This window comes from Callospermophilus lateralis, chromosome 9 (genome assembly GCF_048772815.1).
Source record: "Callospermophilus lateralis isolate mCalLat2 chromosome 9, mCalLat2.hap1, whole genome shotgun sequence".
Classification (NCBI taxonomy): Eukaryota; Metazoa; Chordata; class Mammalia; order Rodentia; family Sciuridae; genus Callospermophilus; species Callospermophilus lateralis.
Window position 1 is genome coordinate 65426627 of NC_135313.1, and position 15490 is coordinate 65442116.

Below are 15490 nucleotides of genomic sequence, written 5' to 3' on the forward strand. Positions count from 1 at the left end.
TTTGGCTTATGCAGTGGACTAGGCACAGGTTCCTGAACATTGAACACTATTGGGTTTTTAGGTTGATCATAACTGAGATTGATTCCAGTAGGACTTCCACTGCCACTGTCACCAAAGAGAAAGACAGTCTTAAGTACCTCCTTTTTTTTATATCCATACTTTTCACTTTAACCTTAATAACTATCATGTTTTTATTTTGTTTATGGAATACATTCACATGCTTTAAAACAGAGATGTCATGTAATAACAGCTGATATATATGGAACATGTACTGTGTACTAGGCACCATTTTATATATGCTGTGGATCATTTAAGGATCACAGCACCTTTTAACATAGATATGGTTACATTTTATAGATGAGACTGAAGGTCACAGAGACTGTAAATGACAAGTTTCCTGGTTCTGCCCCTAGTGTTGACCCCATACCTCATTTTGGGGATCACCATTATGGTGGGCTATCTTCCAACATGAAAAACTTCTATGAACCTCCCTCTGGTTTAAACAGATTCACATTCAGCACACTAGGTGATTGAATTCTGATCAGTGAAAAAGTAGGGTTACTCGGAGACTATTGGGAGCACATCCTGAAGGACACAGGAGAATACATTCTAAATGGAAACTTGTGTATTACTTAAATAACTGTGGTAATTTAGGAAGTCTACTTTCTAGCTGTAAGTATTCCTGTGTTTGGAGCCTTTCCAATCTTTTGTATTAGGATGTATATAGTATACATATCTGAGTACACACCAGCTTTCTTGGCTAACCAAGAAATACTTACATGTTCTAATGTAAATACTCCATCTTTTCCTGCAGACTTTCACCCAAGAGAAGGATATGTTTAGTAGATACAGAACATCTTTTCCTTCAAAGACCAAGTACTACTCCAGGTCGTCTTAGTAGTGATATTTTAGTCAATCCCCAAAAATTTCAAATTTGACTTTTAGTAACTTTTTTTGGCTGTTATCTTAGCTGACTGAAGATCTTTGAGAGTTTCTTTATAAAAACAACTAACGTCTTTTGTATCCCATAAGATGACTGAAAATATAAAGCTATTTCTTAAATGCTATTACTGGTATTACATCTCAAAATTTACATTTCTCTTATTAATCTGCGTTGATTATCTAAACTCACAATTCTTATTAATTCAGAACTCTTGCTTTTGGATCATCTTATACTAATTGTTACATTTATATTTTGTCTCTTTACTTAGCAAGTTTTCACTATTAATCATAGGATGGAATCTAGTTATGACAGGCACAAGTTTTACCTCATATCAATTAGTAAGAATCATGTCTCTCCTAATGTCCTTGTTCTGAGGGTCTGTGGTTCAAACTGCAACTCTAGAAATGTACACCCATTTATATCAGTTTTTTGTAGAATGATTATATTATATATGCTTCCCAAGGTATCCAGGGCTTTGCATTCCCTCAATTGTCTTCATAAATGCTATTTACTTATTTTGACAAGTTTTAAATTCCTTGTTAATAGAAATATACATATTCTGTACAAAAATGCTAGCTTATTTTAGGATCTCCAGACTGATAAATATATGAATATGTGGGTATTCTGTCTTTGAGTTATGGATAGGTTCACATGAATTTGTGAGTATAAAAATTCCTCTTTTTAAAATTTCTATGCTGTCTGCTTTACTGTATTATGAAAGTCTTTAGCTCTTACACACTATTGTCTGTGAAGTTCATATCATGACTGCTTTTAGCATGTAATAGGTGAGATCCAGAAGTGATAGTGATTGAGAATATGGCCTAAGATGGAAGTATTTTTATTATGTACCTCATGAAAGCAATCAGTCAAAACATGAGAAACATGAGGAAAATCAAAGATGTCATTACTTGGTTGTGCTCTGACCGCATTGTTACTAATAAACCAGATCTGCAGTGAGAGTGATGCTTGAATAAGGCTATACTGAAGTCAGTTTCTCAAGAAATAACAACTTTTGATTTTTAGAAAAATATTTTTAAATGTTCTTTTAGCATTTAACTATCTCCTTGAGTTTCTCTGAATTTGCTAATATTATGAGAGATAAAGTAAAAGTTTCAGACCACAGAGGCATTATAATCTACTGAAATCAATATTTACTGCTAATTCCTTACCATGTTTCTTTATTAGCTGTTTATTACTGAGGATCCTTCTCTTGAATTATTTCGGAGGTCTGTTGGGGATCCATCCCATGACCTCCTGGGGTGGGGGGAATGATCACTGTAGTTAATCAGAAGTGACTTTAGTGACTCAGAATCAAAATCTGAATTTGAGTGGCAGATTTTCTTTTCTTGCTAGATTATTGGAGGTCCGAGTTCTGAAGAAGGAACAGCGCAATATGATGGCAAGGGCTAGCTGTAACTATATACCAACTAATATGGTAGAAGTTTACTATTTTGTGGGATGGTGAGATCACAGCCACCTTGTCTCTCCTTCCTTAAGAGGAGTGATGAATGAGGGGTTTGTATAGTATAGCATCTGCCATGTGGGCTTGCGTTTCTATCCCTGTAGTGATCCATTGCTGTCTTCAGTATCTCACACAGTTGGCAGTGATGATAGCTTTTAAATCATTTTTTTTTCTTTTGGGGCAGGTTTTTTTCCCCTCTGGCAGAAGTATTAGAAAGTTATGAAATAGCAAATTTGTCAATTTTTTTCTGGATGTGTAGCAAAGCACAAAGATAGAAAACTTCTTATGTATTGGATTATTTTGCTTGGATGTACTTACATGGTCCTGTAAGATTGGAATGACCCAAATGTACACAAACACCTAGTCCAAGTTTATCAAGACTTCTTACCCATAAAGAAGAGAATATAGAGTGCATTTTCCACTCACTTAAATATTTATTGAGAAACTTCTGTGTGCCAAACAATTGTTCTAGAATTACAGCAATGAACAAAATAGGAAAACAAGTTTCTGCCCTTACAGCCAATTCCAGTGGAAGCAGATAATAAACCAGTAAATAAGCCAAAAGCTGTTAAAGGCTGATAGTAAAAAATAAAGCTTGGAAGTGGATAGAAACTTTTGGAGTCAGGGAGGAAGGCATTGGAAGGTGACATATGAGAAATAACCAGAAGGAAATGAGGGAGGAAGACATTAAGCTATCAGAAGGAAGACCATTCTAGGTACAGGAACAGCCAGGGTAGCCACCTCAGGAACTCTCCAGGCATACCTGAGAGGCAGCAAAAAGGCCAGTGTGACTGGAGTGAGCTGTTCTGTCCTTGCAGACGGTCAGAGACATCTAGGAACCAGGTCATCAATTAAAAGGACTTAGATTTTCTGTGCCAATTGGGAAAATACTAGAAGGTTTTGAACAAAACATCCTAAAGTGACTTACACACTTTAACAGGATCCTTTTTTTTTTCTGCTATGTTGAGAATAGACAGTAGGCATGCAGCGTAGAAGTAGAGCCCTGTTAGAGTGTTGTCAATGATTCAGACTCTGGTAGAAGTCAAGCTGATGCTGGGTGTCTTTTAAGTGAGGAGCCAACAGGGTAGACTTGTTATGGATGATGAGAGAGGAGATGACAGCAAACAGAAGGATGACTTGCTTTTTGCTGAGATAAAGACCATGAGAAATATAGAGTTTGGGGTAGAAGAAAGAGAAGGAATGACTGCCAAGATTTAAGTTTTAGACGTGCTAAGCTGAAGTGGCCTTGATGTGGAGACCAAAACAGGTCATCGGATGGAGTAGACATGGGTTCACAATCATCAGCATGTATATAAAACTTAAAGGTAACAAATCATCAAGAGAGAGTCTAAGTATAGATATTAACAAGAATATGGCCAGAGTTCTGGTGACACCAATGTTGGTCAGAAGATAAAAAGTAATAAACTAAGAAAGCAGAGCAGCCAGAGTATGGATCTGTTGAGAGTGAGGAATGTGGTGTTCTGGGTAAGAAAAAGCACTACAGAAGGAAGGTCATGTGAGTTTATTGCTGCTAACAGGTCCAAAAGAAAAAAATGATTTCTGAGAAATGACCACTGATTTATTTGTGGTCAAGGTCATCGGTGATTTTGATAGGAAAAGTGTTAATGGGTCAAGGGTTGGTAAGAGTTTAATTGGGAAACTCAAATGGGAAAAGAGAAATTGCAGAAATAAACTATGAACAACTCTAAGTTTTGTTATAAGTAAAAGAGCAAAGATGGCGTGGCAGTTGGCCAGGAGGCATCAATCTGCCTGAGGAGGCAGGATAGTCCTAGGGTCTGCAGACATTCACCTGCCAGGAATGTGAGCAGTAGCCATTTGTAGTCTGTGACCTCAAGGACCTTATCTTGGGTAAATATAAATTCTTGAATCATTTTCCACTGATACACTGGTGCTAATAAGAGATAAATTAACCAAGCCAGCTATTAGTGTACCAGTACTCTTCCCCTTTTTAACCCTTACTTTACATTCAACAATTTCTCTGATTCTTCTGTAAAAGTTAGTTTTTAACTGTATTTCTCAAAAGCCTTCTACATTTCAATTTGTTGTTTTCATATTTGTCCCCTGTCCTAGTCTAAGTTTGTTGAGGAGGGCCATATTTTATTTTTCCTTACATTTTACCTTATTTCTGCACAGATTTTCTTTTGTTCCATAACTATTTTTTTTAATAAATTACTATTGTGCTTCATTTTGGTAGTTATAAAGATCTGTGTCTTCATAAGGTTTGCAATTAATTTCTAAATATAGGATTGTGTTTGGCGGTTTTGTTTTTTACAGAGTCCCTGTGAAGCAGGCATGGTGAGAACAGGCTCACTGCAGCTCAGTAGCTCCTCCATCGGGACTTCATCTTTGAGGAGAACAAAGCGAAAAGCACCTTCCCCACCCTCCAAAGCAGCCCAGCGTTCAAGTGATGGAAATGGCGGAGTGACTGGTAATGTTACTTTTCCCATTAACACTATCATTTGTATTATGTTCTGCTTAATACAAACAGAAATGATATGTGTTTGTCTTTTTATTAAATAATGACATTTAGGATTTATAAATAGTCCCTGATTATTCTCACTTGACTGCTTTCTATGAATCTGCAACACAAAATAAAATGACAAAAATATATGGCTTCATTATCCTAAAATGAGCAGATTGTAATTTGTAAACTTATTTAGAAAACATTGCCACTCCAGGATTGACTTATATAGTAAGAGGAATGAATCTAAATGGAGTTTTGTCATTTCACAGTTGGGTAGTAAAATGACTTTTAGCAAGGTCAGGGCTCAATTCTTTCTGGATTGTATAAAAAAAGCTACAGTGAAGCTGTAAAGGTGCTTTATGTATAAGGCTTGTTTATAAGTTGTGTTGTTCCTTTCAGCCCTGCAGTTAGTAGATGGGATTCCTCCAGACAGTGCTTTGGAAACAAGCTCCCCTGAGGGGCCATCCAGCCCAGGTATGACACCTTGACTCCCACTCTGTGTCAGTACTGAAAAAGAATTTCCATGACAATTGAGGAATGGATTTAATTAGAATGCTCTATATGAAAGAGATCAGATTCTTTGACCTCATTTCCCAAATTTATTTCGTGAAATGAATTCTCCTTCCCTTACTCCCCCTAGGAGTAGAGATTAGAGTCTGAAACTGGCACAAAATCAACATTTCAGTTCTGGAATTATACCTGGAGGACTTTCCCTGTTTGGTCTCTTGTTTTTCCTTATTCAATGTCAGGTCAACATTTGTTAACCTCCTTCCCAAGAGTACTGACACATCGTAGTTAGAAATGTTTGGTAGGTTTGTTTGGTATGTTTGGGAGAAAAATTTACATAGTTTCTTTAAGCAATGCTTCTAGGTATGAATTCAATGACCAGGTATACTACTGTCATGGTAAAAATTTGTTACCCTGAAAATACTTTCTATTATATAACTTGCATTATCTGTTCTCCTCAAATAAGTAAAATTCCAGTAAAAATAGAATGATTCAATCTAATACCATTTCCAATATTTTCAATAATAGCTACTTAGTGGCCCTTATAAAAAGATGTACAATAAAATTTCTCACCTTTAGCATTTGTTAGACATAAATGAATAGAATAGATTGGAAATGTGATACAGAAACAGAATATTATATATGCTAGTACCTTAGCATGGGGATAATTTGGTAAGTACGAAAAATACTTATTATGACTACCTAATTTTTAGCATTTGTTTTCACAAGTTTGGAAAAGTCCAGGAGCACCTAAATTTTAATCTGAATCTTTAATCTTTATGATATAGGAATTTGGAAATTAATATATATAAGAATTCTTTACTCCTGTGTTTGTGATTTAAAGTATTACTATTATATAACTAATAATGATTTTTTTCAGAATAATATCAATGATACCATCTTATTCTACAGAGGAAATATAATGAATAACATTAACAAATGTATAGTGAAATTAGAAGATTTTGAAGTACTGGAAAAAAGATGTGCATGCTATTCAAACTCTGCTGGGTATCTGTTTCTCTCCCTTTGTTCTCTTTTCGTCCTCTTGTTTAATGCATGGATAATTATGAACTCAGAAATCTGATTTCTTTGATAATGCTTTCTGGTCTCTGCTTGCCTTAACTTTTTTGTCTAAGTGTCATTTCTACAGAATCTGCTTCTTTGGCAGAGACCCACCTGGGCCCTGGGCTCCTCAGTCATGAACAGAGCACGGTTCCCAAACTGACAGATGAAGCCCCTCTCTCTGAGGGCCCTGGAACGCCTGAGGCAGCCATAGCATCATTGACATGTAGGTGTCAGGTCTTTCCTGATTGTGGCTTTGTTTTATGCAGATTAAGACATCATCTATTATAGACTTGATTACTTGGGAAGCCTTTCTGTAAGAATGTTTCATAAAGAAATTGGAATTTCTTTTCACTTGAAATTTTATCCATGGTTAGAGTTTACAATAGTAAACTATATAAATGAATATGATGCAATGTAAGATTAATAAACTTAGGGATTCTGTAGAGTTTTACCTTCTATTTGACTTCCTGCTTTTTTGGGGGGAAATTTTAAACCTTACTATTTTCAATAAATTCACTAGACATAATATAGTTTAGATTCAGAATTGCCAAAAATGAGAAGGAATTCAAATATCCCCATTCTGAAGAATGGGCAAATTGTAGTTCATCCATGTATTAGAATACAGTACTTCTACTTAACCATAAAAAGGAACAACAATGAATCCTCACAATATGGCTGAATCTAAAACATTATGTTAAGTCAGGAAGCCCATATATAAATGCCTAGATGTTATATTCTTATTCATGTGACACTTTTGCAAAGGCAAAACTATAGGGATAATGGTTGCCAGAGATTAGGAAGTGTGAAGAAGTTTAAGTGACTAATAGAATTTTCTATGTCTTAATTGTGGTGGCAATTGTATTTATACAACTATATCAGTCCATCAAAATCCAAAGAATCATGTGAATTTTACTGAATGGAAATTATTTTCCAAGGATGAAAGAAAAACAATTCTAGTAGCATCAACAATGCTGTGACACAGCATATTTGAATGAATGAATAACATAAAAAAATATATTTTTGCAAAGGAATAGTATTTAACAGGCTATTTTGCCATTTTGATGATCCCCAGGAAAAATATATTAGATATCTTAAAAGTCCTAGTTAAATTTTAAACTTTAATAACTTCACAAGTAAAATGCTACAGACTAACAAAAATGTCTTTGGGAAGTTTAAGTAACTACATTTCTTTTCCATATGTTAATTATTTTTTAATCTTAAATAATTAAAAATATATTCTTTTCAGTCAGTATTTGCTATTTTTAAAGGGACTGAAAAAATAAGTTAAAATATTCAAATTATCTAAAATAAAAGAAACTTCAATCATTATATTTTCAAATGATTTTTAAACAATTTAAATAATTTCTTTTCATAATCTTGAGAATTCTTAACAGTACTTTAAGATTTAGAAAACCATGTTCTTTGAAAGTGAATACGCTACCTTTAGAACTTTTAAACCTGAAATAAAATAGTTCTGATAGAACACTTGTGAAACTTATACATTGTTTACAGCCCCTTCCCCGTTTCTTTTTTTATTTTAGTGCTAGAATTTGGCACATACTAAATAAACTTGATTTTTTTTTCAAAGCGTGAGCTTACCTGTGCTAATCAAACAGACTGAAAATTCTCTTGGGTGATTAGAAATTCTTAATATCATTCTAAGTGAAATAGGTCAGACTCCTCAGATATTCTGACAAGGGTTTTATGTTTTCTCTCACATATGGAAGTTAGAGGGGAAAAGGGATCTCATACAAATGAAAGGGAGTAGAAGAAGGGGATGGAAAGGGAGGGAGGAGCTGAGGTCATGGAAAGTATTAGTGGATGAAATCAATCAAAGTATATGCCATGTCCACGAATGAACATACCACAATAAATCCTGCCTTTATATATAATTATAGTGTACTAATTAAAATAATAGTAATGGAAGGCAGATCATTAGAGAAGCCAATCAAGGAGAGGGAGGAGTGGAGGGAAAGGGCAGGTAGTAGGGAATGAGATTGATTTAAATTATGTGCATAATGTGTAGGCACATGACATAATGAATCCCGCCATTATGACTAATTATCATTCACGGGTGAAAAATAATTATTGCCTTTTCTAAGACTTTTAATAATAGGAATGCTTTTCAAGTGGATAAAAATATATATTTAAGCAAGCTGGTATGATGTTTTCAACCATCAAATCATCCCAGAAAAATTTGAAAAAATTTTGAAACATCTTACTCATGCCTTATACCTTAATTGAGACTAGTTTCTCAGTGAGGACCTCATACTTGGAAAAAAAAAGTTATGTATCTGAAATACTTGTGACAGCATGAGAAATACAGGGATAATGATGGGTAATTTGCTAAACATCATATCAGGTAATACAATTTTCAAAAGAGCTTAATACATACTGAAGAGTCATGTATAAAACACTTCTACATCTGAACCATCATGGGCTTTTATTTTTCTCAGTACACAGTTTTCAGCTTACATAAATATTCTCTTACTATGATATGATGTTATAGACATATAATATTGCACAAGGCATCATGATGGCTATTGTACATGTCATGATAAAGCAACATTTGCCAAAATATGTACATATAAAAATTTTAAAATATTTCTTAGTACTCTAATTTAATTAGGGCATTTTTTATTGTTAATTTAAAGTACCCTGTATTTGTTTCTTTTTGATACAGGGTCTTGCTGTGTCACCCAGACTGACTTTGAAGTCCTAGACTCACACAGTCCTCCTGCCTCAACCTCCTGAGGTGCTGGGACTACAGTCATGTAATACTGCCAGAGGCTGGGAATGGAACCCAGGGCCTCAAGCATGCTAGGCAAGCTTTTAACTAAACGGCATCTCCAGGCTCTATGCCTGTTTCTTAAGAAGCACAATGAACATACTTTTCTGTCTCCACTTTAAGAGATAAAATTATATTTTTAAGTACGTTACAAATATCTTAAAATTTTTATTAAATCTTGTGAATGTGCTGATCACTAAAATCCAATGCTGTAACATATTTCCCTCCTTTTGAAGTAAAACTTTACTTGGATGTTTAATTTTATTTAAGAAAATTCCAGGACCTTAGTGTTTGGTGTAAATTTATTTTCACAGCTCATCTTGACCATAACTATGGACATCAACTGCTAAGGATGTCTCCAACTTTATCATAGTACCACAGGTTGGCAATACTAAGAAGTAATGATAAAACACATTTTTGTACAATGAAAAATTAAACACAACTGTTGAAAATTGATAACTACACACATTAGTATATGATATTTAAGATATTATAAGTAGATCAAAAGCTAGGTTGAAACATTGGGTATAATATACTTATATTTATATTAAATAAACCAACTGAAAAGGAAATGTGAATATGAATATCTGCTTATGTGTGCATGTTATATGCTTTCTGACAATATATAGGAAAAAAGTGTTGGAGGAAGTTGCCTCTGAGAATCGAACTATGTGGCAGTAAAAATTATCAGTGCTTAATACTTGTTTCCGGATTAAAAACATATTAAGCATTTAGATCATTTAACCCTGGTTGCACAGTAGAATCACCGGAGGAACCTTAAACATTCTTGGCCTCACCCTTTTGAAATTTTTATTTAATAGCTGAGGAGTAGGGTATAAGCTTGAGTATTTTCAAAAGGGGTTCAGATAATTTTCAGGTATATTTAGTGCTAATAACTACTGAGTCAAACTCTATGTGCAAAAATCTCATGCTTGTTTAATTTGCATTAAAATAAACTTGTATTTAAGTTACATTGATTTACAACATGGATTTAAAATCGTTTTAAAAAACGTACTCTTAAGTGAAATATTTAACTTGACATTTATGATACTAAATCATCTTCTACGAATAAAACCTAGAGTGATAGCAAATTGTATTTAGGGTTATGTGCATGTGAGACAATCTTGTTATATATTAACATGATTATTCACATGAGAAAAACATTTCACTAATTGATATGTTTTTTAAACCTGATTTAAAGACTTCAGCTAATTATTAAATATTCCTTCCTTGCTAGTATTACATAGGGTAAATGAAACAAATTAATATTCAGGATTATATATGCATTTCTTTGTAGCTGGAATAAGCTCTGATTATAGCCTGGAAGAAATAGAAGAAAAGGAAGAACTGAGTGAAGCGCCTAAAGATGAGGTGGAAAATATTTCTCTGAAGTCACCAGACATTCCTTTTGTATCTACTGATATAACAAATACACTGAAAAATGATTCTGACTCAGCCCTTGGCATCAATAGCAGAGAGGCCTCTGAAAACTCCAAGGAAGAAAACCAAGAAACTAGAAACACAGATGGACTGTAAGTAGTCTGAATGCCAGAGTGTTGCTGGCAATTTGTTTAGTTAGTACTATTCTTCGGATTAGTTTAAATACAAATAGAGTCAGTTCCTTTTATTTAGATTCGACCACTCTTACCATCATCATCATAAAAATGTTTATTAGTAGCATATCTATTTGCATGTAATTGTGTTCAAAGTCTATCAAATTTAATCCCTGTGTCATATAAGCCATAACATAATTTGCATGATGCAAAAATTCAAGTTTTTGTGTATTTTGCCTATTACTTATTTGACTTAAATGAAACATTTAATTTTTAATTTTTATCAAATACTCACTGGCATATGAAAACAATTCTCTGTAATAGAGTATAAGTTCAAATCCCCAGTATTATTTTTACAGTCAACTTTATGATGCAGAAAGGCATTTTCCATATTATCCTAGGTATCTAAAGCTATAGTGAATTCACATATATTATGTTTGAGATGCAACATCATGAATAAAGATGAAATCAACCAAGTAAAATAAATCATCTTCATCAGAGGTTTAACATAACTTGCATGGGATTGTCTCCAAATTAAACCATTCTGTCACTAGAAAAAAATCAGTGAGGTCAATTCAAGTACAATTTCTGTAATTGACTTTGCTAGATGCAAGACAAAAATGTTTCATTAAATTTCCTTTTTCTTTAAAAGACAAATAACCAAAAATATCAAAATAAAGACACTATTTTGGTAATGAGTCCATTTTCCCAAGCTTTTTATATCTTTCTGTGTAATAGGACCACTATATGCAAAAAAAAAAAAAAAAAAACTTAGGTTTCACAGAATCATTTCCTCTCAGTTGTAATTTTTTCTTTGCTTTTAAATTTTCAGTATTTGGCAGAAAGAGATGATTATTTCAGTCCATCTGTCTTTGGGAATTATTGCCTGTTTTCTTATTGTATGAGTTTGAATAGTATACACATATACAATATCATATCTTCCAGAGGGTCACACAGTACTGTGTATGATACAAGCAATGAAGATATGATAGCCCGCAGTATAAGAAATTTGAAGTCCGATTTGGGCCCAAGCGAAGAGAATGGTGAGTTTTATAAACACTGACATCTTACACATTGGTAGAAAATGATGTGCCAAGGACTATCCTTAACACATATCAACTCATTTAATCTTATATATTGACTCATTTAATACCCACCTCATTTACAGGCTATTATGGGTACTATTATTTTTAGTCCCATTTTACCAAAGATTGAATCACAAAGATATTAATTCCCACAACTAGTAAGTGATGGACCTAGAGTTTAACCCAGTCCGTATTACTCCAAAGTGTGCTCTTAGCTATCCAGTGCATTACATTTGATGATGTTGTTAAGTCTTAGGGATTGTGGAACTTCAACCTTAGATCTTAAAAGCAATGTCCTCTAGGCATCTATTTCTGTTCTGTTTTTCTGTTTTCCTCCTAATTCTGTAGCACAATCCTATTTTATATCATACTCAAGTTGCTGTATTTTGAATGAAACTCATCTGCCTGATTTTCAAGGCTCAAACCATCTAATTATGTAATCTTATTTACACTTTCTCCAATTCTCATTCCAATCTCAAGACAGTTTCTTCTTTTTCCTATGATGTAGTTCCCTCCATTCTGTCATTTGGTCTATGCTCATCCCATTTTTGCAGAGAAAACAATTTTCCATCTAAATCCTACCACTTTGTTAATTTTGTTACATGATTCCTAGAAGCCATGCAGTTCTGTATTCCTGACTCCTCAATTGAATTGGATCATCTTGTATCAGAGAAATTGATCTTGCACAATGATATATTTCAAGGGAATAAGAAGAAAGTGATTTATGAAGGCTGATAGCCCAACCCATGTTAACATACAAAACCCAGTTAAGATTAATAAAAAAACATAAGACTATAATATTCATATTTGAATAAGAAGTCATAGTCCCAATGATATCTGTATATCTATGTCAGTTTCATTTTTATGGTATGTATATGTAAACCTGAATGTGTATGCTGCTGATTGACTTTACTTCAAATGTTCAGTCCCATTCTGAGACACATGGAGAATGTCATTTCTCCATGTGTAAATCATTTCCTATTCTTTTATCTTGATTATTTTTCCCTTCATATACTGTGATGGCAGTAGCATTCCTATTGAGAAATCATGATTTAAAAGCTACTTCTTTCTTAGCAAAAATGATTTAGTATATTATTTTCAAAGATTTTGACATCAAGTTAGTGCTGGGGTCACAGTACATTTACGTAATATTTATTTTGGTTTGCACACACTTTGCAATGACCTTTTGTCAACTTTAGGTGATTTTAAAAATAAATAATTTATTATCCCTAAAGTGGTTTTATCCTCTTTTCACCTACAGTATACACTTATTTGAACCATCCTTTGTTTAGATTGTAGATGTTTATATTAATTTTGAGTAGAGAAAGGACACTGCAGTACAGAAGCTACGTTCTCCTTCTACTGGCCACCCTTGGAAAATAACTTGACCATTCACAGACCAAGTAAGACTCTTGTCAGATATGTATGAGGAGGAATTAGCTAATAAATTCAGTGGTGATTCTAAGCCTGAAAATCACTGAGAATAATTTTGAAATGTTGATGAAAAATTTAGAGCTAAATTTAATGATTCAGTAGGTCTAACCCACTGAAAATATAAAAAACAAATTTGGAATATAAAACTAATAAATTAGTGTTTGTTAAGGAGGATTTAATTTAATTTAATTTTATATTTTTACATTGATTTACTTCCTCTAGGAAAATATTTCTATTTTTGAAACTGGATAATATCCAGTTTCAAAATATATTCAGTGGAAAATAAGAAACAGCAAGAAAGAAGAAAATATATTTAGGCTCATTTACTTTTTTAAAATTTTTATTCTTTTTAGTTATACATAGCAGTAGAATCTATTTTTGTATATTTTTATAAGCATGAAATATACCTTATTCTAATTAGTATCCCAGTATTATGGACATAAACAATGTTGAGATTGACTATGATGTATTCATATACGTACATAGGAAAGTTATGTCACATTCATTCTACTGTCCTTCCTAAAACTAACTTTCTTCCCTGCCCTTCATTCCCCTTTATCTAATCCAATGAACTTCTATTGTTTCCCTCCCCTCCCTCTTTGTGAGTTAGCATCCACATATAAGAGAGAACATTTGACCTTTGGTTTTGGGAATTGGCTTATTTCACTTAGCTTGATAGTCTCCAGCTTGATTTATTTACTGGCAAATGTCATAAAACCTTTCTCTATGTCTGAGTGATAATCCATTTTTTTTGTGTGTGTATGTATCATAATATATCCATTATATATAATAATATATCCATTGTACAAACACACACGTACACCTACCCACCATAATTTCTTTATCCATTCAATTGTTGATGAACATCTGTGTTGGTTCTGTAGCTTATCTATTGTGAATTGAGCTGCTATAAACATTGATATGGCTGTGTCGTTGTAGTATGCTGATTTTATATCCTTTGGGTATATACTAAGGAGTGGGACAGCTGGGTCAAATAGTGGTTCCTTTCCAAGTTTTCTGAGGAATCTTTATTCTGCTTTCCAGAGTGGTTGTACTAATTTGTGGTTCCTTGAACAATGTATGAGTATACCCTTTCCCCCACAATCTCGAAAACAATCATTGTCTCTTGTATTCTTGATAATTGCATTTAGGCTCATTTTCTATTGCCAAAAAATACGTCTTACATTCTTTTGTGCTCATAATAGTGTTCAGAATAGTGCTTTCCATATAAACATTAAATACTTAAACAAGTTAATTAAGAGCAGAAGCAGAAATGTGCCTCTTCTTTGCTTCCTTACCTTACATATTCTTAATTTTTAAATCCCAAAAGTTTTCAGTTCTTGGTCATTAAGAAAAGAAGTCACTCAAATAGTGAACATAATGTGATAATCAGTTGAATTTTATTTGGGAAAAATAAAAATAAATTCTATTTTTAAATGACATACTTGATATAGGAATCTGGTAACACAAATATTAGCTGCCATGACCAAATAATAGTATATTTAAGCAATGTTTAAAAATGTGAATTTTTTTTTTAAATTACATAAAAATTTACCTGACATCATGACTTATTTTGTTTGGGTATAGCTTGTATGGTTTTGTTTGGTTGTTTTCAGAGAAACTATTTACTGTAGCTCCTCCAATTTTAAGGCTTGTATTTGATCTCATCCTCTTTTAGGTAAAAGTGGATGATGATAAAACTATAGAGAAATACTTGACATCTTTCATGAGTTGACTTTTGAGGCCCACCACTTATTAGTGCTATGCAAGCCATTCCCATACCTCAAAAGGGAGGTTACTGGTCATCATGCAGGGGAAAGGATGCCTCAAAGCATTTGAATAGAGAGGAACAGGTCCTTACTAGGTATGGATGCATGTTCATAATGCCTGCACACTTCCAGATGCTATTCCAGTTCTCTGCCATCCTGTGGAGTAGAAGCTGATACTACTAACCCAGGAAATGGCAGGCAATTTGCATTTTCAGGTCATATGGACTAGAATTAGAGGAAAAGTCAACAGGATCTGAGAGGGAGACTGTCACAGATCTCTTGGGCTACAACTCTAGAAGAATAAGGGTATTTTTTTCCCCACAGAGAAAAATCAAAACTAACATTTTTGTTTTTATAAGGTTGAAATCAACCATGTTATGACTAAAAACAAATTCCTCC

The 15490-nt window shown here is 33.5% G+C and overlaps 1 protein-coding gene across 3 annotated transcripts in view; it reads left to right on the forward strand.

Annotated features, from left to right (window-relative positions):
- The window catches only part of Cobll1 (cordon-bleu WH2 repeat protein like 1), a 149217-nt gene that overhangs the window by 122098 nt on the left and 11629 nt on the right, over positions 1–15490 (forward strand). For all 3 annotated transcript variants that reach the window (XM_076866029.2, XM_076866030.2, XM_076866031.2), the window contains 5 exons: positions 4701–4854; positions 5290–5364; positions 6566–6685; positions 10548–10782; positions 11749–11846. In XM_076866029.2, the coding sequence (XP_076722144.2) occupies positions 4701–4854; positions 5290–5364; positions 6566–6685; positions 10548–10782; positions 11749–11846 (682 nt within the window). The remainder of the gene's footprint in view (positions 1–4700; positions 4855–5289; positions 5365–6565; positions 6686–10547; positions 10783–11748; positions 11847–15490) is intronic.